The 27,752-nt window shown below is 36.3% G+C and overlaps 2 protein-coding genes across 2 annotated transcripts in view; one reads left to right on the forward strand and one right to left on the reverse strand.

The window, feature by feature from the left end:
- Positions 1–11,382, reverse strand: part of LOC123868044 (cyclin-dependent kinase 14) — a 134,330-nt gene extending 122,948 nt beyond the window's left edge. Inside the window, exon 1 of the mRNA XM_045910388.1 lies at positions 11,186–11,382. Coding sequence (XP_045766344.1) covers positions 11,186–11,270 — 85 coding nt within the window. The 5' untranslated portion in view covers positions 11,271–11,382. The remainder of the gene's footprint in view (positions 1–11,185) is intronic.
- Positions 11,383–12,242: 860 nt separating this feature from the next.
- On the forward strand, positions 12,243–26,495 carry LOC123868051 (85/88 kDa calcium-independent phospholipase A2). Its single transcript, XM_045910395.1, has 18 exons — positions 12,243–12,967; positions 13,435–13,665; positions 13,847–14,077; positions 14,500–14,698; positions 17,087–17,291; positions 17,382–17,472; positions 17,804–17,971; positions 18,377–18,508; positions 19,404–19,587; positions 20,496–20,937; positions 21,152–21,325; positions 21,792–22,060; positions 22,322–22,465; positions 22,919–23,051; positions 23,344–23,489; positions 24,074–24,189; positions 24,655–24,874; positions 25,319–26,495. Exons 1-18 carry the CDS (start codon positions 12,398–12,400, stop codon positions 25,333–25,335), a joined length of 3,672 nt encoding a protein of 1,223 aa, XP_045766351.1. The 5' UTR covers positions 12,243–12,397; the 3' UTR covers positions 25,336–26,495.
- Positions 26,496–27,752: the final 1,257 nt, after the last annotated feature.

Here is a 27,752-nt window from a genome sequence, read left to right on the forward strand (position 1 = left end):
CATTGACCACCGTTTGACGTCGAGGCGACATTTTGTTAGAAATTCCCTAACTGTCGTGAACTGTGACGATACCGTATCGTCAATCACTATACTATATTTTCTTTATCCATAACACTAGTTTAGAATCATAATGTATATACATTTGCATTTGAAGTTACAATCTTTCAACCACATGGACCTAATTAAAGCAGCACTAATCAATATGGAGACATCGACCCAAAAAACGATGGTAATAGGGTATCTTCGGAAGAGGATTATGTAATAACGACGCGCGAATATTCTAAAAGAATATTATTGTGTATTGTTTAGGAAAAGATCGTGACATGTCTGCATACAGAGAACTAATTAAGCCTTTATTCGTCTTTGTGACAAGATATTTGTGAACAATAAAATATCTTTTAGCCTCACGTCCATGACGGTCTTTCCTCCACGTTCCATACAAACATAGTTCGGTTTCTAATATCTACGAGTATGTTTGTGGTTTGCGACGTTTCTGAGAGAAGAAAATATAAAAAAACGTTAATACGTTAAAAAACTTTATACTTTGACGTAAGATTTTATTACCTGTTATCTTCCAAATCACCATGATCCAAACTTCATAGTCGCTGATCATTCCTCCCTGTGTTGGGAACTTTCAGCTCTTATAAAATAACGAAGGACAGGCACGCGCTGGCTTTGTCTCTATATTAAAATAGAACCAAACTACGTTTGTTTGGAGCTCACTACGAATAAACCCCTCGCAACAAAAGTGTGTCAGATAATACGAGTGTATCGCTTGAAAACATCACGACCGCGTATTATCGATTGAATACTCCATACATTTCATGTTATCATTAAAATTTCATGAGGCGATTTCTAGGAGCACGACTGACTACTGTATTTATAACGTCTTTGTATCAGTACCGTTTCACCATCGATAGCGGTCTAGATATTTTTGTTTATGTTGTATATCTTTAGTTGAAGAATTGTTAAGACGAACATAATAATATAAGATACGATCTGATTTCGACAGTAACTGATGAATTTATTAATTTATACTAGATTATGCCCGCGACTTGTCCGCGTGGACGGACCTTTAGAACTCCCGTACGAAGTTTTTGATTTTCCGGGATTCAAAGTAACCTATGTCCGTCCCCGGGATGTAAGCTAACTCTAACAACAATCATGTAACATCAATATTTTTACTTAATTCCATTTTAAGGTAAGTGCCACATTAAATCTGAAAATTACAACCCATATTTACTCAAGATTTTTGGATTACTGTTGCCTCGTGAATGAAAAAGTACTAGGATTAAATCCTAGTACTTTTTCATTAACGGTTTAAGAAATCTTGGAGCACAAACTAACAAGTCTGGCTCGTGGCTAGAACACACACTCTCCAAGTAAGCTAACGCCCGGAGTCTATTTGCACAAACTGAATTAAACTCCTTTAAATCCTTTCCTCACTCGTTAACTTCATATCTTGACTAGCCTTTTCTACCCATTGATGCAAAATTACGAGTTTTTAGATTTCATTTTCATTTATCAGTAACATATTCAATTTCAGCCAGATAATTGTGTTGAATTAATGCTTAACTGCTTAAAATTGAATACACATGGTAATATGATACTAAATGAATTATAACGAAATTCGTTTTAGTTAGATATTTCATTTTAACCAGTTATTCGAGTAAATTATGAAATTCGTTTATAAGATAATTTAAATATTCTAAAATCTCTGAAGATTTAATCAAAAAGCTAATTTAGCAAAACAAAGTTAGATTAAAAGAGCTTAGTAAAACTAGAAGTTAGACACAGAAGCAACAAACTTAATTCATAGGACGCCAATAAACCATAAACTGGCAAAAGTACAAGTGTAAATTAAAAATTTTATAACACCCCCGACAAGCGAAGGTTACAGAAATAACTAGAAAAGAGCTGTTAACTTTCAAACGGCTGAACCGATTTTCTTGAATTATAGCTAAGAACACTCTCGATCAAGCCTCCTTTCAAACAAAAAAAACTAAATTAAAATCGGTTCATTAGTTTAGGAGCTACGATGCCACAGACAGATAGACAGATACACAGATACACCGATACACACGTCAAACTTATAACACCCCTCTTTTTGGGTCGGGGGTTAAAAAATGGTCGTTTAACCGCAACACGAACAGTGAACACGCATTATGTCACCAGGTCACCGTCTCAATCCCATGTGCATTGGTCGATAAAACCTTCTACACCATAATACCAGTCATAATAAAGTTTTGTTAATTCTATCACCAATCTACTTGACTATTTTCATCTACAAAAATTCTACGAACATGAACTTACTTTTTTTATGGGTCCCGAAGGTGTCTTCTTGACTGTTATACGTTCTTTCTTCATCGTACTCGTATACGTTAAAACTGTCGAAGGAATACAGTTTGACGGCTTTCTGATCTGCTTTAAAATTTAAATCTCAATCAGAACGATCGTCTAAAACTTGAAAATCTCGTTCGATTTGTTTCGAAGTGTCCTAGGCTTCAAGAATTCAAACGTCTCGAAAAATACACAATAACATCCCCGAAATGAAACAGTTTCACAAACGTCACTGCACGTTTATTGTCTACAGAAGTTCGTCAGCACGATCGAAGACAATTCAATAATCCGTATACAGGAAGCCGGTATTACGCACGCAGCATTGTGTATTCGAACAATGGGTTCCGAATGAGATACGTTTCCATACGAAATTCGGGTACGAATTTTGAATTGCGATTCCGCGGAAATCTTTGGGGAGCTTCGGCAGTTGGGCGAGAGCGCTCGACAGGATGACCGCGTGTCGTCTGGCTGGGATGCAGTCTCCCTACCCGCCGCGCCGGCGCCCGGAATTGTGTCAGACACCCAGAGCACCCCGGCCTTTCATGAATACACCTCGCTCTACGTTTGACGCATCAATACATTCGTTACCGTATGCAACCCTGTCGTAATTGCCGCTTTGCATTCATTCTTTTAATGACAACCGTCACGGGGCTTAATTAATGATGTAGCTCACTCCCATCATCATAGTTATTAATATTAGTTTTAAAAAAAAATACGTTAGAAATTGGAATGATGTTGGTTACATCATTACCGACATCGTTCCGTTTTTTCAAAATAAAAGTACAAAACACTAACTTTTGAAACATAATTTTAATCAACTGAAAATAACCATATCAGCTATAATCCTTATAAGTAGAGATTGATCTTAGTTGCAGAACTTGCCCAATTTACCAATTATCGACGTAGATCATTGACAAATTGGCCATTGGGCCGATTCGCTAATTTGTTCAATAAAAAATTGTTTTCATAAAATGACGTAACAAATACGCATCAAATAAAAACTACAATCACTGAAATAGATAAAGGGAACCGCAGATAATCAGTTATTTCAGGATCGTTATTCAAATAAATATATTTCACCGCAATTTCACGGATTGAACTAACTCAATTAATTTGCTATACGCCAGGTGCATAATTAAATCGAACAATTGCGATTCGCAAGGCAATTTATTCAGTGCAGGCGATGTGAATGCACTACAAATGTTTAAGAGGTTTGTTTATGCAAGGAAGTTTTTGATGTGAATTGAATTGACTCCGAGAGTGAGTTTGCTATTGTATATACAAGGGTCCTTCGCTTGGTAATAAAAAACCAATATTAATTAATAAAAGCTTTATGAAGTCTCGAAGTTGGTTTAGGCAAAATTGAAAGGGTGTTTTACATAATAAGTGCCTGTTTTGTTTACTATGATATCGGACATTAATATTTATGATAAAGAAAACATTATCGAAGCAATCTTCAAAATAGTAAGAGGTATACGAGTATGTTTGTAGGTAATTCTTTGGATCAATTTTCAAGTTTTTTTCATAAAATTCATGAGTCAATTTAAATTCATTAGTCACATTTAATATCTACCTCTAATAACTATAGCTATGTCCTTTGCACCATTTTGGTTGCCTGGAAGAGATTGCTAGGTAGCGTAAGGCCGCCAAATTGTACCTACCTGCCTATATTTTGTTGTGCTTTGTATGTGTTTTTTCTGTACTAATTTTGTGGTGTACAATAAAAGTATATTCATTCATTCATTTAAGTACAGTTTTTATTTAATTTCAGGACTCTAGCTATCGAAACGTTCAACAGCAGTACGAGGTTAAGGGCCATAGTCCACCACGCTGCGGATTGGCAACTTCACACACATTTGAGAATATTATATTGAACTCGCAATAGGCAGGTTTCCTCACGAATGTTTTCCTTTACTATACCTACTAGACACAAGTTTTCAGGGTTCCGTAGCCAAATGGCAATAAACGGAACCCTTATGGATTCGTCATGTCTGTCTGTCTGTCTGTCCGTACGTATGTCACAGCCACTTTTTTTCGAAACAATAGAACTATACTGTTGAAACTTGATAAGTATTTATATGTATAGACGTCAAACAAGCAGAAGGTAATATAAATAGCCAATAAACTTATATGTAGAGAATATATTAAAGCATACAAGCAGCAGCGAAATCTTTTCATCTTTTATCGACGAAATCGACCTCTGACATTTTGTTTAGCACATTACGGGCCGTCAACCTAGGAAATGTTTCGATCTAGGACAAACCTGTGTTGCAAAGCGTGTTCTCTATTAAAGCTAGACATCGATATATTACGTAGGTATCAGGCTATTTGGCCATTTGTACCTACATATATTCTGTATCTCTATTCACTAATAATATTGTGACATTTTTGTAAAGCTAGCTGATCCGCCCTGGCTTTGCTCGGGTGGAATTTCTATAAATCCTTTCTGGGGGTCTACGTTATAGAGAACACCTGAATCTTAAGTTTTTAGACCGATTGGCTTAAACTGTACCTACTTGTTGTTAGTCAGTCAGTTTCTCCTTTTATGGGTGTTATTTAGGAAGCGGTTAGTGATCTTTTTCTCAAACAGGTAAGTCGTAAGTCATTTTACTGTGGTAGGTAATCGATAGAACACCTATACGTTGTGAAAAAAGTTTTAAATAAACATAGTCTCTAAAATAAACAGGTAGAACTAGATTTACGATTATTTCCGGAACTAGGATTATACTCGGTTATGATTTCATAACAATTTTTTTTTACAAGATTTTATAAGATAAAAAAGAACGAGTAATAAAGGCCAAGAAGCTTATATGTATTGATAAAAGTCTCTAAAACTTAGTTTAATTCACAATAACATCCTCAGAAAATTAGCTAAGAAGTCTAGTAATATTAGGAGCAGCCACATACTGCAAATTAATTGTTAACAACTGAGGAGCCGTCCAAGTATTAAGTTTCCTTTGTAGCTTTCAAGCGATTCAACCCTCTCCCTTCTAATGTCCACAAACCACCCCGAATGTCACATTTGAGTTAGGAGACATCTAGAGTCCTTATCCTTGACATTTTTTGTTCCGACCACAATTTATTTTTAGTTGCGTTTCAGCTCGTTGCTCGTCCATTGTTTTTACGAAAAATAGAAAAAACACAAAAGCCGTTTTCCTTAAAACATTGTGACTTTGCGTAACATAAAGCTGTAGTTCTACCGCCGTAGTTTGACAACTTTTGATAGCTAGTCTGACGATCTCAATTACCTCGAATTAGCTGAAACTATATCACTATGTGCTGGTTAAAATGTATTGTTGTAACACGAATACCTACTATAAATTCAGCCAATCACAACAAATGAGATTGTAGAAATGCGATAATCACAGCTTTGGCGTATCCAATTGAAGCGGATTATAAAGAAGAAAGAATGGTGGCTGGGAAAAACGTGTTTTGGAGTGAAAACCGCGTACCAGTAAACGAAGTGTGGGACGACCCCAGGCCGCTGGCCTGTGGTAGCGGAAAATGGGTAAATGAGGAAGGTGGTGGACCGTGTGTGGTGGAAGTCCTATGTCCAGCAGTGAATGCAAACAGGCCGATCGACTGATTAAAAACATGAACGTGCAAAATGCAAGTTAACAATAAAGTCACCTACGTTTCATACAGATTGATTTAATTTTGTAGTGTACAATAGTATATTCATTCATTCATTTAAGAGTGTAGAGCACTTGTAAGGCACAAGGCACACCTTTTAAACTAAAATCTCAAATTATTAATCTTTGTTCACTTTAGCATAATGGTGGAAGATCATCTAGGTATATGAACGATCAACATTTTTGTTTAGGACGAAATAAGAAAGAGAACCTTTGAAGAGAATGTGGAACAGAAGTAATTTTAAAGATTTACAGGGTCGTCACTGTATAAACGTCGATCTCTCTTAAATACCATTCTTCCATATTCTGGCTCTATTTCTCTTACTCCATTTTGTTTCGTTCTTAATGTAGATACCTACCCTGGATCCGGATTGTGTAGTTAACACAGTAAAATTACGAGTTAAAAAATATAGTAACTACTCGAAAACAATGAAACCGTACACTGTAATTGTTAGTGTCCTCTCATCTAGTTATCATTTGCTAGAAAAGGTAATGAAAGAATTTAGGTTACGGCAATTTTAGTACGTGGATCGTGTTACCAAACAGCGGCGCGTTTCATGCAAGAGCAGTAAAAAACCCGAAAACTGACAAGTGCATCGCCAGCCATGCGAAGCGAGCCGTGGCCCGAACCGACATACGAACTAAAAGTGCTTTTCAAAATAACTGCTGCAATGAATACGTTGCTTATGTTGAATTGTAACAAATGTAAATTAAAAATTTATAACACACCCGACAAGTGAAGGTTACAGTAACTAGAAAAGAGCTCATAACTTTCAAACGGCTGAACCGATTTTCTTGGATTACAGCTAAGAACACTCTTGATCAAGCCACCTTTCAAACAAAAAAAAAAACTAAATTAAAATCGGTACAGATACACAGATAAACACGTCAAACTTATAACACCTCTCTTTTTGGGTCGGGGGTTAAAAAAGATACGTTAGAACTTCGACAGGTTTACTTTATATATGTAGTCTACTTTTTAAGAAACGGCAACATGCAGCATATTATGCTACATGATAGAGAGGTAATTAAAAGCCCCTAAAAGTAATTAAAATTCACGCGGACGAAGTCACGGGCCTTAGCCAGTTATGAATAAATATGATAGCACTAACTGGTAGGTATCCTAGTTTTCTTCTTACGCAATAAAGATTTTATCGCCAGAATAGAGCAGAAATCTTTCTTTTAAAAATAAAACGTAAGTAGACGAAGAAAGAAAACGTAAAGGTCAAACGAAAAGCGAAGTAGCAAGAAAAACTGATTTGCAAATTTAATGGCATAGTTAAAGGGAAGAGACTAGGGGAGGAAACCAAGGGGACCCGAGATCACCATAAAATCTTTATGTCGCCCTTGACATACTGCTCTATAGCCTGTGTTTTACTAAGTTTAGGGAAAGGGGTATAAAATACTCCAATAACACGTTATTGCGTAAAACAGCGATTTAAAAGACCGTAGTTCGTGCTTATAGCGTAAGCTGGCTATTAATCTGAGAAAATTTAAGTGTTATCGTCAAAAATATTTTATTTTATGGGCAAAAATATCAGGGAGATCAATACAACGACTAAAGTCAGTTTCTGGTTCAACCGTTCTAAAAGGTATACCTATTTATTTGTTCAGCAGAATAAGTTAAAACATAGAATAGAAAAAGAGTGGTTTGTATTTTGTAGTTGATGTTCCAGAGGTGCTTTTAAATGCATCTTCCGGGGGCTACCGCTGTTATTTGACAGTGACAATGTGACGATTGCTATCACCTCTGATTGTACGACATTCTCTCGCTATTGACTAAAATGCATTGTTGCAGCAAAAATACAGTAAATTCAGTCAATTACAACAATTAGGTAGCGATTGATGCAGATTTTCCGTAAACGACCTACCCTGCATCGGAGTTTTTTGACCAGACATGGACCATTGGAACGCCACTTGAGCAGCATTTCCCTTCTCTCTTCGCAAAATATGCCCGATCCATCGCCATCGCCTGAGTGCTATTTTCTTGTATACGGGGAATTGATGGCAAGTTTCCCACAAGAGAATAAACTTGAAGTATATATTCCTGAAACCTGAATTCTGTGGATTAGCCATTTATTTGTCGTCCACGTTTCACACCCGTATAAGAGGACTGACTTAACTAGCGACTCAAAACAGAGAGAGCTTTGTATTACACGTGTAAAATATCACCTCCTATAAACGCATTTGAAAAACAGACACCTATAAACGTATTTGCAAAACAGATGCTTAATGTAAATAAAAATCGACCAAGTTCGAGTCAGACTTGCACACGAAGGGTTCTGTAACATCGTACAAGAAATAACACTTTACAATTTATTTTTTCATGGCAGCCATTTTGAAATTTTTATTATTATTGCTTTTTAACTTGTTAAGTATCTAAGCGGCAATAGAAATACACATTCTGCAAAAATTTCAACTCTCTATCTATTACAGTTCATGAGACACATCCCGCTGACAAAACGGCTGATGGACGGAAGGACAGCTGAGGTTTAGTAATAGGGTCCCTAATTCGGGTACAAAACCCTGAAAAACAATTTATACATTTAAGTTAGTAAATAATATATAAATGGACGTGGAGTTTTGTTTAAAAACATCGCTATACAGGATTGTTGCGATTATCCTTAGCCACTGTTTCTGACCCTTTTCCAGTGCCATAATTCTCGACCGCATTATATTTTAACCTAAATAAAATCACTCCACTCTCTCAAACGATTTACTTAGGTAAAATTAAATTTACAATAGGTAACAATTTAAAGTAATAATTTGTTAAAAATAATCATCATGAACAATGCATAGCCTGCTCACTAATGAGCGCGGGTCTCCTCTCAGAATGAAAAGTGTTTGGCCATAGACCATAGTCTACCACACTGGCGAAGTGCAGATTGGAGAACTTCGCATGCCTTTGAAAACACTATGGAGAACACACGCGTGCAGGTTTCCTCACGATGTTTTCTGTTCACGCAAGTAATAATTAATTGCTTAAAACGCACAACTCCGAAAAGTTAGAGGATACCCTTAGATACCTTAGTTAGAGGACTGGCAGACATTCCAGTTAAAAAAAACCGGCCAAGTGCGAGTAAGACTCGCGCACTGAGAGTTCCGTACTCAGGTATTTTATCCAACATTTTGCATGATAAATCAAAAACTATTATGCATAAAAATAAATAAAAATCTGTTTTAGAAGGTAAAGCCCTTTCATATGATACCCCACTTGGTATAGTTATCTTACTTTGAAAATTGAAACATTTTAATTTTTTTTTTAATGTAGTAACCACAAATTCGCGGTTTTCAGATTTATTCCTGTACATGTGCTATAAGACCTACCTACCTGCCAAATTTCATGATTCTAGGTCAACCGAAGTACCCTATAGGTTTCTTGACAGACATGATGGACAGACAGACAACAAAGTGATCCTATAAGGATTCCGTTTTTCCTTTTGAGGTACGGAATCCTAAAAAAAATACCTTACCACTTTATTTATCATACAAATCAAAGTAGGTATGTAAAAGGGAAACAGGATTGTTTACAATCACAGCAGAATCTAAACTAAGAGCTCCAAAGCAACACATTAATCCATGTGTACTCAACACAATTCCAATTTTAGAGACACTCTAGCTAAATCATTGGAGATAGAATATCGACCTACCTTGTCTGAAATAGCCGTGAAATAGCCATGTGTAGCCGTTATTCATGATTCGAAACAACCTTGACCTCTAAACTTGCGAGAAAAAGTACCTTAGTAAAAAAAATGTGCTTTCGAATTCCGTTTTGTTACTCACCTTATGCCCCCGCCATGTTTAGGGCCAATTAAACCCGAAAATGTTTTTAATTAAATTTATTTGGATGACTGAAGGAAGAGGATTGAAATAAAATTTATTAATTCTGCCTTTGTCTTATAGGCTTCCGAAAGTTGTAAGTGCTAGGTTTTATGTAAGCAAGGAAGATGATGGCCTCATTTAAAAGTAGGGTGGACAGGAGTTCCAATGTTATTCTGAAAGCGTTGGCGGATACAAGGCCATGCAATCAAGGCCCACTGGATGTCAGCCTTAGGCACTGGTAGGCCTGAATAAAACATGTTCTGTGAAGCAGGTAACATGCTGTGCTACCCGCAACCGAACAAGTGGTATCTGAACATCACTGCCACATTATGCTCCTTTCATGTTTAAGCCGAATCACGGTTTGAAAATTGGATTAGTGTTCAGTTCCAGAGTCGGGTTTTGATACTCGGCTTTCAAAGTGTTGAAGCTTCAATTAAAAAATTGGATGTGATTAAATAATGCATTTCTTTTTAATAAATCTTCGTTTTAAACAAATTGAAGTCTGGCATGAAATAAAACAAATCCTCCTTGGGTATATCCCAATAAAACTCCTACACCATTATTATGATTAAGGTGTAGGAGTTTAATGTATAGTAGAGCCTATTAGAAATAGTAAATAGCATAAATGCCTTATCAATTATAGTTGAAGTCAAATATAAGTTTTGTATATACTTAAGAACAACTTCAAAAAGTTAATTATGCAAGACTGGAATGTTACCTACTCAACATATTGTCACTATCTAGTTCTGTAGATGTTAAGCTTTTCAAGTTTTTTTTTATTTAAAGCATAATAATAGAAAATAGAAATAAATGTACTTACCTACCAATATTTAAATACATTGACATTCAAATTGAAAGATATTCAAGTACACTTATATATATTTAATCAAACATTAAATAATATGTGATTCAATGAAGAAATAGTCATTTTAGATAACTGCTAAACCAACTATCAATGAATATAGGTATATCTTGAAATCGTACCTAAATGATAAAATCAGTTACATACTCAATGATGGGATCACTTCATCATTTTGAACTAATTGTTTGTAAGTATGTGAAAATAGTCATAGTAAGTATCTCTACCTAACTCAAATGTTTATCATATTTTGCAAAAATCATATCATTTGTTTCATAACAAAAAGCATATCAAGTAATGTAATAGAAATTAACTAAGCTACATATACATAACAGTAAACTTTGCAGTGGTTTAGAGATTTTTCTGTTAGGCAATGCAATATGTTTTAGAGCAATTACACAGAACATAATAAAAAGAAAGTATCACAACAAAAGTGTTAGTACTTTTTGAGTTAATTTAAATATTTAAATGTTTACTGTATGTTCATAACCAAGAATATTTATTATTTTAGAATTGACAACTACAAACTTACTATCTTTGACATTCTTCGAAGACTGCGAAGATGACACTCCGGGAATAGTTTTATCACTCGCACAGTACATTGTATCAGTCTCCATATAAAATGTGTTAATTACAACTATTTAGTTTAGTAATATGTAACATAATATTATCTCACAATCGATATGATAACACGATACATTCGCACATAATGCGAAACGCGTCGGCCATTCCACATTCCGATTGTAAATATGGCGTCATAGACAATAAAATAGATGCATAGATGTTGGTCTATAATTCAAGATATAATCTAGGACATTAATAAATACTATTTTATAATAATTGAAATTCCAATTTAATTCAATCGGTTTAATTCATGTTTAATTAAAATGCAATCCATTTTAGAAAAAAATAATAATTTTGACAAAGTTAAAAATACAATAGTGTGTCATTTTTAGGGTTCCTTACCTCAGAGAAACCCTTACAGGATCACTTTGTTGTCTGTCTGTCTGTCCGTCTGTCCGTTCGTCCGTCCGTCCGTCTGTCGTGTCTCTCAAGAAAACCTATAAGGTACCTACTTCCCGTGGCAGGTAGGTAGGTCTTATAGCACAGTAAAGGAATAAATCTGAAAACTGTAAAGTGGTTACCTACATCACAGAAAAAAATTAAAAAGTGTTTTAAATTCAAAGTAAGATAACTATACCAAGTGCAGTATTTGAAAAGGCTTTTCTTGTACATTCTAAAACAGATTTTTATTTATTTTTAAGCATAACTACCTAATTATTTCTGATTTATCGTGCAAAATGTCGAAAAAATACCCGAGTACGGAACCCTCGGTGCGCGAGTCTGACTCGCACTTGGCCGGTTTTTTATTTGAATGTGCAAATGTCGTATCGCATTCGTAACATAGACAACAAAATTACTTATCTGTATTTTTTGAAATTGTTTGACTTTGACAGAACTATTCACAATCGAAATTCTTTTGATTGGCTGAATTTATGGTATTCTTGTTGCAACAATTCATATTGGCCAATACCGAGTGAGCACCAACCAATCAAAGGTGATTACGATATATGATTAATATTTGACATTTGATTTATGTGATGGTATATCAATACGTCACGTAATTTCAGCTTTTTCAAGGATTTTTCAGTATTTTGAATATATTTAGTGTTATTTGCTTAGCCAGTTATGATTAAATGAACGTTGTTTTTCACATTATTATCGACAGTAGTGTGTGGCAAATATGATGCAACATCAATATTGGGTAACAAAAAAGACTGTGTTGAAAAAATTGGGCACCAAAGAAGATGAATGTATCGTCGCGTCCGACGCCGAATTAGATGCAAAACTGGAATTATTTCGATCAATATCGGACAGTTGTTTGCAATTACAACGTGTTCTAGATCAGTACCAGGAGAGACTGTGTATTTTGGCTCAAGAAGAGAATTCATTAGGGAAATTTCTACGTGATGCAGGCAAGTCTACCGATGCTTCAGCAAAACATATGGTTTCGGCTGGCAAAGCGGTTTCGTACTCTGGCCAGCAACGTTTATCAGTCCGACCGCCATTATTGAGGCTTTATCACGAAGTGGAAACGTTCAGATGTCGTGCTGTTAAAGATATGCGGGCTACCGTATCAGCGATGGAAAAAGCTCGTATTGAATACCGTGCGGCGCTGAGCTGGATGAAATCGACGAGTGCTCAACTGGATCCTGACACCGGACGCGGTCTCGACAGTTTTCGGAAAGCGCAGCGGCAGGTCCGCGAAAGTAAAAAGGCCTTCGATAAACTTACCTTGGATGTTCTACAGAAGGTAGTCATTTTATCAATACCTACCCCTAAGGTTTATATTTGAAAAAAAAAAAAACTACAATCACTGCCACTGTAATCTCAGTATCATATTGCTCATTGTTAATTTCTTCCATTAATCACAATAATAGGAGTTTTCTTATACTCCCAGATCCCAGATCCTGCTACATAACTTACGCATTATGAAGACTTAGGTTAAACAATAACTATCAGCTGATGATTATGACAAACCTTGACTCATAGCTTTGCATGATCTTAGAGGCACTAAAAAAAGTTAGACATCCAATGAAATGTATTTGTATGCTTGTATGAAATTTTGAAAATGTGATGCTATAACACCATTTGACATACTTTTTAGTATCATCGATAACTATAAATTTATAGTGTTAAACTATAATTTATTGATAAAAACTGTTGCAACTAGACAACAGCACTCATCTCCCTTTAAAAACTATCTAATACTCTTTACAGATTGATTTGTTAGCTGCAGCCAGGTGCAACATGTTTTCTCATGTGCTGTCTAATTATCAAAGTTCATTCTTGAATTTTGCAACAAAAGTGGCTCAAACACTAGAAGCCACTGTAGACACCATGAATGAAACACCACAGTATGAGTTCTGCATATTGAAGAGCTTGGGAGAAGTTGATCCCAATCAGGAAGAGGGTTCTGTGCCAGATAAAGATCAAATGTTGTTCTTTCAGGTAATTTGAACTATTATGGTCTTTGTGCTAAGAGGCTTTAAAGTTACAGTGCATGCAAAACAAATAGTCCAATTTGAATAATATGGTGGAAATTGTGCAGGTCATAGACTAAAGATTAAATGCACAAGCCTGGCTGAGATCTGTTTTTGTACATTGTGTTTAAAAATACAATATTTTTCAGGATGAATATAAAGATGAACAACCCAAACCTGAATCTAAAGATGACATCGAAAAGCAACCGTCCGATTCTAATAATCAGGAAGAACCAGGCACTTCATCCAACCTTATAAATACAAAAACTGAAATACCACCAGCTGGAAACAATATAAGTTCAGACTTGGCTGGAATAAGTCTTGATTGTGGAGACTTGCCAGCAAACTTTGGAAACTTTATGCCTTCCCAATTATTGGAGGTAATCCTATTCATATTCCAATTTTTCGTTGCAGCTTATTCTGTAGTACAAAATCTCTAAACTTACAGGCTTAAATCTAGTTCTGTCCTTATCAACTGGGAGCATTATGAAAGGGACAGCAATACATTTAAGTTAAATTTAGAAATTGGGTACAATAAAATTTGGCAATACAACATGAAGTCTGCATCATTTAAAAAAAAATTGGCACCATAGCACAATTTCACCCACACTCAACTCAACTCTGATAGTACAAATTAAATGGCCCATTGTGCACATTAAATATAGCAAAAACTGTAATAGTTATAATGTCATATTGTTTTATCATATTTAGCATGTGCAACTTCTAATTAAAGAAATGAGGATAGGGTGTTCGAAATGAAATAAAACTCAAATTCTATTCTAGATATTTTTATTTTTTGCAGAATATGAATACCATGAACTTGTTAGAAGAATCAATGACACCTATTCACGCTAACAACATTAGACTTCCGAGCCAATCAGCAAACCAGCCACAACAGCAAGCTGTACCAAAACCTGCACCGAAAAAAGAAGACAAAGCTGCTTGGTTCAAACTGTTTGCCGAGTTGGACCCACTGGCTAATCCAGACAATTTGCTTGGCTCTAACACTAACCAAAGTCATGCTGCTTAAGTAGTAAGTAATTAAGGAGAGATAGGCTAAAAACAAACAAATAAAAGCTAGTTGTAGCATTATTAGTTATTACCTACTTACACAAAACCATTGTATTGTCCTTGCTACTTATAAAGCAAACATGAAATATATTTCCTGAATGTTGTAATCTATTGGAATATTAACGTGTAAAGACCCAACAACGGCCCAAAATGCTAGCCAGAACTGTTTAATGCTTTTAATTAACTTGCAGATTTTCTATAGTTATGAATATTTTTGAACAAAAAAATAAGTCCAAGTTAAAGTATGGATTATGTAAGTATATCAGTATTTTATGATTATGCAAACTTCAAATATTGTAATGCTGTAAAGGTTAAAGGCGGAATGACACTGCTATGCATCTATCACTACTGATATTATAAATACAAGTTTTTTTACCTAGGGAGTGTCATAGGCTACGTTTTATCCCAAGAAACCAAAAAGTCAGAAAGTTCCCACAAGTTTTTGACGTGACAACGTCTTATAATTCGATAGAGCCGGCTGCACGCACGAAAAAACATGACTCATGCGGCGTTACCTCGCTCTGAGGCGTTCCATGTAAGGCTTGAAGTGCAAGCGAGAGCGCGGAACGAGCGACAAAGAAGCACAATCGGCCTTTGTTGTCACGTTCAACTATCGTCAGTAAACCGACTTTACGGACAACCAATTTTTTTCACAACCCATATCTGGGTATCTGGGTATCATCTACTAAACTGAACTATGGCATCAAAAATGAAACCAAAAAATTTAAGTGACTTGATTTAATTAAACGGTTAAATGAAATGCTTAATTGGCTCAAACCAGCGGCAACTATCAGCTTTTGTCACAGTCAGCTGTTAGCATATTGCCATATTCTTCGAGCTCCTGACATTCGCACACCTGTCGAAGGTGCTTAACTTGCCAAACTTTAGATGCAAAGTTTTGTTAACATTGATTTAGTGATAGTGTTTATTATAAGACAATAAAGTTTGTACTTAACTGTTTGTCTTCTGCACTATGTATGTGATTATTATTTTTATAATAATCTTAATTTATCCTATCATGAAATATACAAAAACATGAATGTTGTGTAAAATAATACAACTATTATTAACTAGTCATTACAATTAAACTTTTTTGTAAAAGTGAACAATGTATTTGTACCAAAGATTATTTCTAGTTTAATTAGTATGTTATCCTTGTTAAGTGTTTATTGCAATTTATTTACATTCCATTATAAAATAATGTACCTACTGTATTTTATATTTTAATCCAAATATAATATAAATTTGATGTCCAAAGTTTTTTTATTGAGTCCACCTTTTTAAAGTACTTCTTTTGATTGGCAACTTGACTATATTATATTACTTGGCAACATATGTACCATGGACTTGTACGTGTATTCGAAAGAGTTAACATGATACTATCTTTTTACTGTGGCGAAGTCGATAACGCCATGCACACCATATATTTTGTCTATGCAAAGTGGAAGACGGAAAGAGACGAAATGATAAATAAAATAGGAGACGTAACAGCAGAAAACTTGTTATGCAGATGCTAGCAAAAGAAGAAAATTGGATTACTATTGCAAACTACGCCGAAGTAGTCATGAAGGGAAAGGAGGAAGAAGAGAAAAAAAAACTGGCCAAGTGCGAGTTGGACCTGCACACCGAGGGTTCCGTGCTCGGGTATTTTTTTCGACATCTTGCACGATAAATCAAAAATATTAGGCATAAAAATAAATAAAAATCTGCTTTAGAATGTACAGATTAAGCCCTTTCATATGATACCCCACTTGGTATAGTTACCTGAATTTGAAAATTTCACGGTTTTCAGATTTATTCCTTTACTTACTAAATTTCATGATTCTAAGTGTCTGTTTCATAGGAACTGGAAGTAGGTACTTGGAACCATCACAGCTGTTATCATCTCAGCAATTTTAGTCCCTAGTGCGTAATCTAGCTCATTTTCAAGAATGATTTCCGCTTAGAAAACAGGTAGGTAACGGACGTTAAAAAAGCTATCGTGTGAATGAGGCTTCAAAGATTCATGGCTGAAGTGCAGTTTTTCGCAAAGCAGTTGGCAACATTTATCATTTGAGTCATTTGTCAATTTGAATTGGCCTTGTCAAAAGGGAATCAAGAGTCAAGATTTCGATTTTTAGAAATAAAAATAAATTAATATGAACATTTATTTATTTTAGTACCTCGGCTTTTAAACTACCTATTTTCATGTACTAAAGTACCTACCTAGTGTAATTTGTGAAAATGTTTAACTCACGTAAGTTATGTCACATTATGCTTTTTTATTGCGCTATGTTTTAATCATATTTTCTTACTAATATAATTTTATATTTCATCAGTTTTGCGAGGTTTCCTGAGTATTGAGGATCCTCCTAACAAGGTTTTGGAGGTTCGTTCGGACAATTACATCTCCAGACCAATCCATTACAGGGAGGATTCAATGTTACTTTATGGTCCAAAAATTGATGGCAAAAGTTCGAAGGATAAATATTATGAAATTGTTTTGCACAAACCGTATACGGAAAGCTTAAATGTTATGTACAGGTACGTCAATTCTTTATGATTCAAAGTTGAAAGTTCAATGATTTGGACCAGTGGCCCTAGTGTTTTATTCTATTCAATTTTTTTCTACAGTTTGTTTCGATCTGAGAACCGCGAGACTTGTGAAGAAAGATTCATTGTATTCAAAGAAAGAATACCGCTTTATATCAAAATAACAAAAGAAGTAAGTTTCTCTACTATTACTTTGAGTTATCACTGATGGAACAAAATGTTTAGCTAAAAACATGTAGAATACTCTGTTAACTGTTGATGTTTTGTTTAAACTTCTCTTACTCTTCATTGCCTTCACCGAAATCTTTAAAATATCTATCTGTCAAAGAATATATCCAAATACATATTATCTGCAGTACAAATGTAAATTTGACTTAACAAGTTGAGATTCACATATTGCAATGATTTGTTAAACATTCACATGTTTAATATTTTTTGGTGCAAACTCACAGCTTGTTTGATAACATCAGTTATTTGATTGAATTATTTTATTTACTTTGTAGTGTACAGTAGCAGGTCTACAAAAGATCTGTGACACATTGACCGAGCATCGGTCATGGTCAGTCGCACACTTGGTGGCACACTTCGGCCAGCATGAGCTGTTCAATGATCCTGACGTTCAGAAACAAATTAATGAGGTGGACCCTGCTACAGGAACTACTCCACTTATGGTAATTGTATTGTAATATTTTAATCAACCCATCACTGGCTCACAACAACATGGGTCTCCTCTCAGAATTTTTAAGATTCCTGTGGGAACCCTGATTTTCCAAGCAAAAAAGTAGCCTATGTTCTTCCTTGGTATGCATGCCATCTCTGTACCAAACGGGCCTTTTGTATTTTTTTTCACAATTATAATATTACTAGCTGACACCCGCGACTTCGTTCACGTGGATATAGGTTTTTAAGATCCCGTGGGAACTCTTTGATTTTCCGGGATAAAAAGTAGCAGATGTGTTAATCCAGGGTATAATCTATTTCCATTCTAAGTTTTATCCAAATCCATCCATACATACAAACTTTTGCATGTATTATATTAGTAGGATAGTATGGGTTAAATACATTCTTTTTTCTAGGTGGCTGTAAAATCAGGAAATGTACGCATGGTGCATACCCTAGTCACGCTAAAGTGTAATTTGGATTTTGTTGACATTGAAGGGAACACTGTCTTTCATTACGCTGCAGCAAGTAATAAGGAAATTATAAATGTGAGTAAATTTTATGCAACAGTGTGAGGGTTACATTTTTTTGTGCATATGTCTTTAAACTACTTATTAGATTTTGGATAGCCTCTGAGGAGATTTTAGTTGCAAAGTAAAAATTCTACATAACTCTATACCGTCCAAGGATGTCGGGGTACCTTAAGAAGAGTGCCCCATGTGAACAAAAAGGCTATATTATTATGTTGTCATGAAAAATCCAACATGGTTCATATGACAGACAAAAATACATCAAATATATGAGTTTGGTGTCAATATTTGAGAAATATATAATTAAAGTACATATTTTATTATGAAAATAATATGAAGAATTGGGATTAAGGTTTTTCAACTTTATCTTATTTAACCTTTGACCTAACATGTATATGAATGTGCTAGGATTCTTGTTAGAGATAAGAACATGATGTGTTCTGTTATTTAAACTGTCCGGTCCAATGTCTATTTGTTCTGGTTTTTCAAGATAAGCTAGGTTTGTTAAACATTTAGATTAATTTATGATAAAAATTAAGGTTTTGAAACTTCTTATTGATAAAATAATAAGTCTATACCTAACTATTACACAACAGCTGTGGCCCTGAAAGCATTGAGAATAGTAGCTGTTCCAGATTTGATATGCCTCAATTAGCTGTATCAGATTTGGAAATCATATTTTCTAAATTGGACCAAAGTTGGTCTTATATCAGAAGGAAAATATTTAATCTGCCTATAATCCGTCTATAATGTGTTACTCAGAGATGTTCTTATTTGTTGAAAATTCGAAATGTAATGTGTTGAATTTTTTTTTTTTTTGATAAATAACAAACTCATAGACTTTAAGTAGGCGTCTGTGAAAAGAAAAGAAACGATTTTTATGAAAATGTTTTAATTTTATGGCACAATACAGGTCCTTGCAGGCCAGACCACAGCCTCCCTGAACCTTTATAACAAACAAGGCTACACACCTCTACACATGGCTTGTCTAGCGGACGCGCCCGACTGCGTCCGCGCGTTGATATTAGCGGGGGCCGACGTCAACTTGACTGCTGCAGAGAAGAGGACCATGCTCAGTGCCTCCTACACAATACCAGGCAAGCATAGTTAATAGGAGATATAGCTTTACTCAACCTTTAGCTACAGACCTCTACACTAACCGATTTTAATATAGTTTTTGTTTGAAAGGTGGCTTGATCGAGGGTGTTCTTAGCTATAATCGAAGAAATAGGATCAGCCGTTTGAAAGTTATCAGCTCTTCTCTAGTTTTCTTATAAAGGTTTTTAAATTTTGAGTTATAAATTGTTAACTAAGAAGTACATCAAATTACGGAAAATGTTTATGACGTCACATCCATGTATTTCATACAAGCTCCCTAACCAAGGATGCGTTTTGATGTTTAATAAAAAGTCGCTGATTTGATTAATAGTCCTCGTCTCTATTCTCTGACATCACAGTGGTGATCCCCGAGAGTCATACGGGATTCCCAAACGTAAATATGAATGAGCTAATACACCTTGGCACCATCTCAAGGTGTATCTAACTACTAGGAACATCTGGTTTAGAATCTTGCGTCTAAACAATAGTTCGTAATGCATAATTTCGCGATTAGACGCATTTACGGTCCCACTTTGTACGGCATCGAAGCGTATTATGGTCGACTAATCCATTTATAAAACGGTGAACTTGTTCGATTTAGTTAGACTGTGATCGTGTTCTAGTGAATTGCGACAATGGAGTCGGCGTGTTTTTTATCTGATCTTTTTCCCGAATTAACTAGTATGTAGTCATTTCATATTCATATTTTTTATTTTTATAATGTGACAGAATAAATAGATCCAATTTTGAGTAATTACGTTTTTGGCTAGGGTCTGTTGTTCGTACGTTTAACAAATCGCATGGAAACATTTATTTTTATTGTTATCATGTTCACTGTTTTTTGCAACAAATGCTATGCTCAATGCTGTAATGTGCTGAAGAATCTTTTTGTCTCCTTTCTTTACAGGCATAGTAGGCGATGTCCTCCAAGACAACCAACCAAAGCTTTTCCAACAAGATATGAAACGCGGAGGCACTCCATTACACTGGGCCGTTTCACGGGAAGTGATAGAGGCGCTAGTTGACAAGAACTGTGATATCAACGCTTTAAACTTTGACGCGAGAACCGCCCTTCATATAATGGTTTTAAGGGGCAGATTGGAGTGCGCTATAGCGTTACTATCGAGGGGAGCAGAACATTCTACTGGCGATAATGAGGGCAATACTCCATTACATTTGGCGGTGAAACAGACTAATATAGCGATAGTACAAGCTTTAGTTGTATTTGGTGCGGATTTGGAGAAGAGGAACAATGCAGGATTTACAGCGAGGCATATTGTCCCTACGGATATGTCAAATAGCAATTACGATAAAATTTTGTATATTCTACATTCGGTTGGCGCACAAAGGTGAGTCAAAATGACAGATTGGTCAAGTTTTGCAAAAACAATGAAATTAGTTAAAAGATCATGACAAAATATAAAAAATCGATCAAGCGCGAGTCAGACTCGCACACGAAAGGTTCCGTATCATTTTATAAGAAACAACACTTTAATTTTCATGGTGGCCATTTTTTAATTTTTATTACTTTTGCTGTTACCTACTTGTGACGTTGCATTCCAGGTGTACATCAGACATCCCGGGTTGCGGGTCGGGCTGCTCGGCGCGGGGGGAGTACAACGGCGTGCCTCCCCCGGCCGTGGCGCGCGCCGCCACGAGGGAACAGATCAGCGACATGCTGACCTCTGCTACCATGGCTAAGGCATCCACACTCGAAACTAGCGAGAAGCAAGGCCGGTAAGAAGAATTTCTTTCCAAAATTTGGCTCATGCCTGATCTATTGAGAGCTTTAGATCCAGTTTAGGTCCAGTTCGACCACATAAACTTTTAAATATCGCCTGCTTTAATAGTGATGGGAAACGTCGTGAAGAAACCTGCATGTCTTGTGCACTTTTTAGAATATCACACAGATCTCTTGATATTCTCAAAAGTGTGTGAAGCCTGCCAATCCGCACTTGGTTGGTGTGTAGACTATGCCTTCTCCTTCTAAGAGTAGACCAATAGTATGCTGACAATGGATTGAAATATTATGATTAACATGCCCTTACTGATTCAGAAAACTGCATTTTTAAGAGAGCGAGATTGCAGTCTCAAGTTTTGCTATTGATAACAATACCTCCACTTTTATAAAGGTCCATATTTTAATCTTTTGCGGATCGAACATTGGAATACTGAATTTATGTAAACAGGTCAAATCTTTCAGATTGCTCTGTTTGGACGGTGGAGGCATACGAGGGCTGGTCTTAATCCAACTATTACTTAACCTAGAAGCTGTAGTGGGCAAACCTATTGTGCACTGCTTCGATTGGGTCGCTGGCACCAGCACTGGTGGGATCCTTGCTTTGGCATTGGCTTGTGGGAAGAGTTTGAGGGAATGCCAAAGGTTGTACTTTAGGATGAAAGAGTTTGCGTTTGTTGGTATGAGGCCTTACCCTTCGGAATCTTTGGAGACTATACTTAAGGAATGTTTAGGTGGGTATTTCACATTGAATATTAAGTAATTATTTTAGCTAATAAATCTATATTTACATTTAAAAAAATATTAAATGTGAAAGTGTATATGTCAGATTAATCACTGAACATTATTGGAGAAAATCAGATAGCACATCTATAATTCAGTTGTCTTTTTAGAGTTAGCCAACTCCCGGTTTATGCCATTTTGCTGCACCATATAGATAGATCAGCAAAAAGATAATATTTTTACACGTTTAGCCAATAAAGATCTTTCAACAGGTACTGAAACAGTAATGGCCGACATAGACCACCCGAAGTTAATGATTCTAGCGGTATTGGCGGATCGGAAGCCTGTGGATTTGCACATATTCCGGAACTACCAGTCCGCACAGGAGATACTCAACAATTATAATGGCACTAGTAGTAAGTTAATAGAAATCTATTATATTTTAGACTAATCCGTTAGACTATATTATAAAAATCGACCAAGTGCGAGTCAGACTCGTGCACCGAGGGGTCCGTACTCAGAAATTTCTTCCGACATTTTGCACGATAAATCAAAAACTATTATGCATAACAATAAATAAAAATCTGTTACAGAATGTACAGGTAAAGCCCTCGCATAAATGATACCCCATTTGGTATGAAAATTGAAAATGATAATGATTTGTTCACAAACAAACATTTTAATTTATTTTTTGTGATGTAACCACAAATTCACGGTTCTCGATTTGTTTCCTTTACTTGTGCTATAAGACATGCCTACCTGCCTTTCACGGTTCTAAGTCAACGGGAAGAACCCTATAGGTTTTTCCTGACAGACAGAGGGACAGGGTCCTATAAGGGTCTATTAATAAACTATAATTCAACCGGTAGGTCCTCACGCGGAGGCGGGAGACAACACTACAGTGGTGTCGCTGCCGTCGCCGCCGCCGCCCGCGGAGCAGCTGGTGTGGCAAGCGGCCAGGGCCACTGGAGCCGCGCCCTCGTACTTCAGGGCTTCGGGCAGGTAAATATGATACGAGACAAGGGATCATCTCGTCTGGCTTTAGCCAGTAGTTCAAACCTCCGTTCCTGGGCTTGTCTTCAGGTTCTTCCTAGAATGTTTCTTTACGACCTACAGTCTCGAGGCCTTGCTACACCGCAGCGCAGTTATAAAATCTGATCCTAGGGTCTATCTTTGCTTATAATAATATGTAAAACTAGCTGATGCCCGCGACTTCGTCCGCCTATGGAGTAAAATACAGCTATTTTTCAACTTATATGACGTGTTTTGTAAAGTAGAACAATGTTCGTTGCAGGTATCTTGACGGAGGTCTTATGGGTAACAATCCGACGTTGGACGCCCTCACCGAACTAGCGGAGTTGCGACTAGCGTTGGAAGCGACGGGACAACATGACAAGGCTAAGAAGACATACCTCAAAGTCGTAGTTTCTTGTGGAACAGGTAGGCACTATTGAGTATTTTTTGATGATAATCATGCCTGATGGAAGTTTTTTTTAATAAGAATATTAGTCATGTTTATCATAACTAATATTCCGTTTTCCCCTACAACTAAGCGTAAAGCTTATACTAGGAGTAGGTATAACCGCGGATCTTTCAGTCCGGTCCTTTAACGTTGAGCTGTTGAGGCTATAATGTGTGAGTTTCTGATGTTCTTGTGTTTAAAATCTTAACACCAAGCAATAGGATCTGTATTTCATTGTATTGTATATTCAGTTTAATAGCTCTTTCACTGCGTAAGCGTAGAGTAGACGTAGCGTATACCATTGCGTTGTAATGTATGGAAATGTATGAAACATGGCTCACCGCTTGCGTAAAGCGTGGAAGTATGCGTAACCCGGTGATTTAGAGGTTTACGCGCGTCACTACGCACGTATACGCAATTGGTGTGAATCTGCCTCAAGTCAGTCGGTGAATGTATTTTATGTTAGATTTTCAGTTAATAGAATAACAAGCAGTATCAATATCAATAACTCGTATCAAAGTATGTAGTTCGCTGTTAATCAATCTGTTGAATATTTTTCCAGGACTGATTCCAGTGACAAAGTTAAAAGACATAGACGTGTTTAAACCAGAGAGTTTGTGGGACACAGCGAGACTCGCTTTGGGACTGACTGCAATAGGAAGTTTACTAGTTGACCAGGTAAAGTTTTTTTTTGACAGAGTTTAACTGCCAGTCTGCTAAACTCTATGAGTGGTTTTGACCCTTGTGTTGTCTGGAAAATTGATACTTATCACGTTTTTAGGGTTACGTAACTCAATAGGAAAAAAGTACCCTTATAGGATCACTTTGTTGACTGTCTGTCTGTCCGTCTGTTGTGTCTGTCAAGAAAACCTATAGGGTACTTCCCGTTTACCTAGAATCATGAAAGGTAAGTAGGTAGGTCTTATAACACAAGTAAAGGAAGAAATCTGTAAATTGTGAATTTGTGGTTATATCAAAGAAAAAATTTAATATGTTTTAATTTATTAAATCACATACAGATGGCACGCAGTCCGTCATTAACTAGCAGTTGCATAAAAATGTTAGGTATATCTTGTACGATGGTACGGAACCCTTCCTAGGCAAGTCTAACTCGCACTTGACCGGTTTATTCTTCTGTTCCAGGCGACGCAATCCGACGGTCGAGTAGTAGAGCGAGCGCGCGCTTGGTGTAGCGCTCTAGGCGTCCCCTACTACCGGTTCGCACCGCAGATGTCTCGAGACGTAGCCATGGACGAAAAATCCGATGAGAGATTAGTTACCATGTTATGGGAAGCGCACGCGTATATGCGTTCGAATCGTGATCGGCTTGCGGAGTTGGCAGCTATATTACGTGATAATAGTGGTATGTATCGTATAGTAGATAGAGTTTTCTACAAAACATGGTAGGGAAAACTGTTTATGCTTGATGTCCCCTACCATTAGTTGCATCATAAATGTCTCGAGTCGTTTTGCCGTGAGGAACGATCCGATGGGAGATTAGCCCTCAGGCAACGCAATCTGACAGTCGAGTAGTAGAGAAGGCTCGCCCTTGGTGTAGCGCTCTAGGTGTCCCCTACTATCGGTTCACACCACAATGTCTCGAAACGTTGCAAATCGCGATGTACGAACGATCTGATGAAAGATTAGTCACCATGGTGAAAAGTGGTTAGACCCGGTGTCCCCTATTATCAGTTTTCACCACAAGACGTACCACCTACACGTGTAGGACCACTAGACGAGCCATAACTATGCCAATTGTTATCATCCCATATAATTATAAATTAATATAATATTTTGTTTGTTTCAGATGAGATCAGAAAGTAAGATTTCCAAGCACAACTAGCTATAAAATGTAGCTTTTTTAGATTAAATACTTAAGCTCTCAGGTATTCCATTAGATTTACTATTTGAGTAATTATTATTATTTTTTTATAATGAAATGTGGGTATTAGTTTATTTAGAGCATTTCTGTATAGAATTTAGTTTAGACGGTATTATATTATGTAATGATCAGGGTCCGGAATTTTCGTACCACTTTTAATTTGTCAGAGACTGTCGAAATATTTATTAAACCTCAAATAGATTGTTAGGTCCTTATCAAAATATTGGTAACAGCAATAATTATTCTATTAAACTTTGATCGCTTGTTTTGAAGAAAGTTTGGTTGGATTCAAAATGGTTAACGCCTACGGAGATTTTTGTCTCAATCATTTGTATGTGATTACGTAACAGAGACAGTGCTATACTGAATTCTTTCTGCGGATAGAGTTTACGAAAATTCCGGGCCCATTGTAAAGCTGAATGTCATGTTTGAGGTACGTGTAAGGAAAGTTTCTATTACTGGTTATGTTTAACTCCTTTGTAAAAGCGATTTTATGCACAGACTTGTATGGAGAAACTTGATGACAAGTGCTTGGTAAAAGTATTGTGTGTAATAGCCGAAAATAATGATCAATATATCTATAACTTGTCGATAGGTTACCTATGTATGTGATTTTTTACAAAGATCATGCAATTTCTGTCAAATAACGACGTTGCTAAGTAACTTATCGACATATTACAGATAAGATTGATTAATTACTATTAATTTCGGCCAGAAGTGTTGAACTGCCACTATTATTATATGTGCAATATTATTATTTCTCTCAGGGCAAATTTTTCAATCTCTTAGTAAAATTTAGATTGTTAATAAATGGTTTATTTTTTGTTGAATTCTTATTAGCATAATAATATTATTATGGAATTTCGGAAACAACACAAACCAATTTTAGTGTATTTGTTATGTTAGAAATCTTAATAACGTAGAAATTACCTATTTACGCTTACTTTTCAAAATTAAATGAAATTAATTATAGTAGCTATAATGTAATTAAATAGAATTTGTTAGACCTATACATATTTTTAATTGTTTATTTGTTTTTATTTATTAAAATGTAGTTCTTTACTGAACAAAGAACTTGTGATGTTTGTTTATAAAACCAATGCAATGTACCCACTTGTACTTATTACCCGACTAAAAGAAAGGTACAGAATTTTTACGTTACGTTGTTAGGACTTATGAAATTGCTATTTGAAATTTATGTACGTACAGATGTCAGTCGTTATCAGTAATGTGTTACCTTTACCTTAGTTGTAAAGAATCAAATTTTATTAATCAATGGCATCAAGGGTAATTGTAAAAGGTTGCGTTAAGGAAGGATGACCTTCCTGGCGTAGTTGTGAGCGCTATTGTCTGTAACTGGGAGGTCCCGGGTTCATTCCCGACGGGCAATTTGGGATTTTATAATTTCTAAACTGTCTCTGGTCTGGTCTGATAACAGGTTAGAGCCGTGGCTAGTTACCACTCTACCGGCAAAGCCGTCAATCAACCAGCCAGTTTCCGTCCACTGCTGGACATAGGCCTTCCCAAAGAGCGCGCCACCACACACGATTCTCCGCCTTCCTCATCCACCCGCTATCTTCTTAAGGTCGTCAGCTCAGCAGTACCGCCAAGCAATTTGGCGTTCCGGTATAATGCAGTGTAGGAATCGATAAGGGGTTATGGGTTTAATAAAAAAACTGCCATATCCCTTCCCAATTCAACCCGTTTCAATCTTGAACTGATTCCAATCTACTGATTCGCAAGCTCAGTGTCTAACACTGAATGATAGCCACCGAGCTTATTCGACATTTATTTTTAATCCATTGAAGGTTTTTAACGCAAAATTATTTTAATATCACTCAGTGAAGGAGCAATGTAGAACCAACCAATGTCGATGTTTATTCAGGTGTGAGATCGCAGACAAGAGCTAACTTGTACAGTGCCGGGCAAACAACTTAAGCATTGACGCGATTGGCTGGGATGCGCGAGATTGGTTGATACGTCGACTGTTGCTTCCCGGATTCGACAACTTTCTCCCACTAGCTGCTTCAGGTCGAAGTTGTTTGCAGGTCACTATAATGGAATAAAAAAATGTTGAAACGCATCTATAATCACTGTAGCAGATTATTATATTACCGCTGGTCGATTTGCGAAACACACATGAAGGTAGGTGTGTTTCGCGATTAGTTAACCTCAAATACCTTCAAGTCAAGAGTGAATAGGCAACTTCTAGGCAAGCGCGCTCCATCTTAGGCTGCATCATCACTTGCTAGCAGGTCTGATTGCAGCCAAGCGCTAGTCTATATAATTTAAAAAAAAAATACGAGTTAAATGCCAAAGCGAGTTAAGTTTGCTTAGCTGATTTGTTTAAATCGCAAAC

The sequence above is a fragment of the Maniola jurtina genome, chromosome 9 (assembly GCF_905333055.1).
Source record: "Maniola jurtina chromosome 9, ilManJurt1.1, whole genome shotgun sequence".
NCBI classification, from domain to species: domain Eukaryota; kingdom Metazoa; phylum Arthropoda; class Insecta; order Lepidoptera; family Nymphalidae; genus Maniola; species Maniola jurtina.

Coding starts and splice junctions, on each gene's coding strand:
- LOC123868051 (XM_045910395.1), top strand. CDS start 12,398: ATGATGCAACATCAATATTGGGTAACAAAAAAGACTGTGTTGAAAAAA. Junction 12,968..13,434: donor CCTTGGATGTTCTACAGAAG/GTAGTCATTTTA, acceptor TACTCTTTACAG/ATTGATTTGTTAGCTGCAGC. Junction 20,938..21,151: donor CATTCGGTTGGCGCACAAAG/GTGAGTCAAAAT, acceptor GTTGCATTCCAG/GTGTACATCAGACATCCCGG.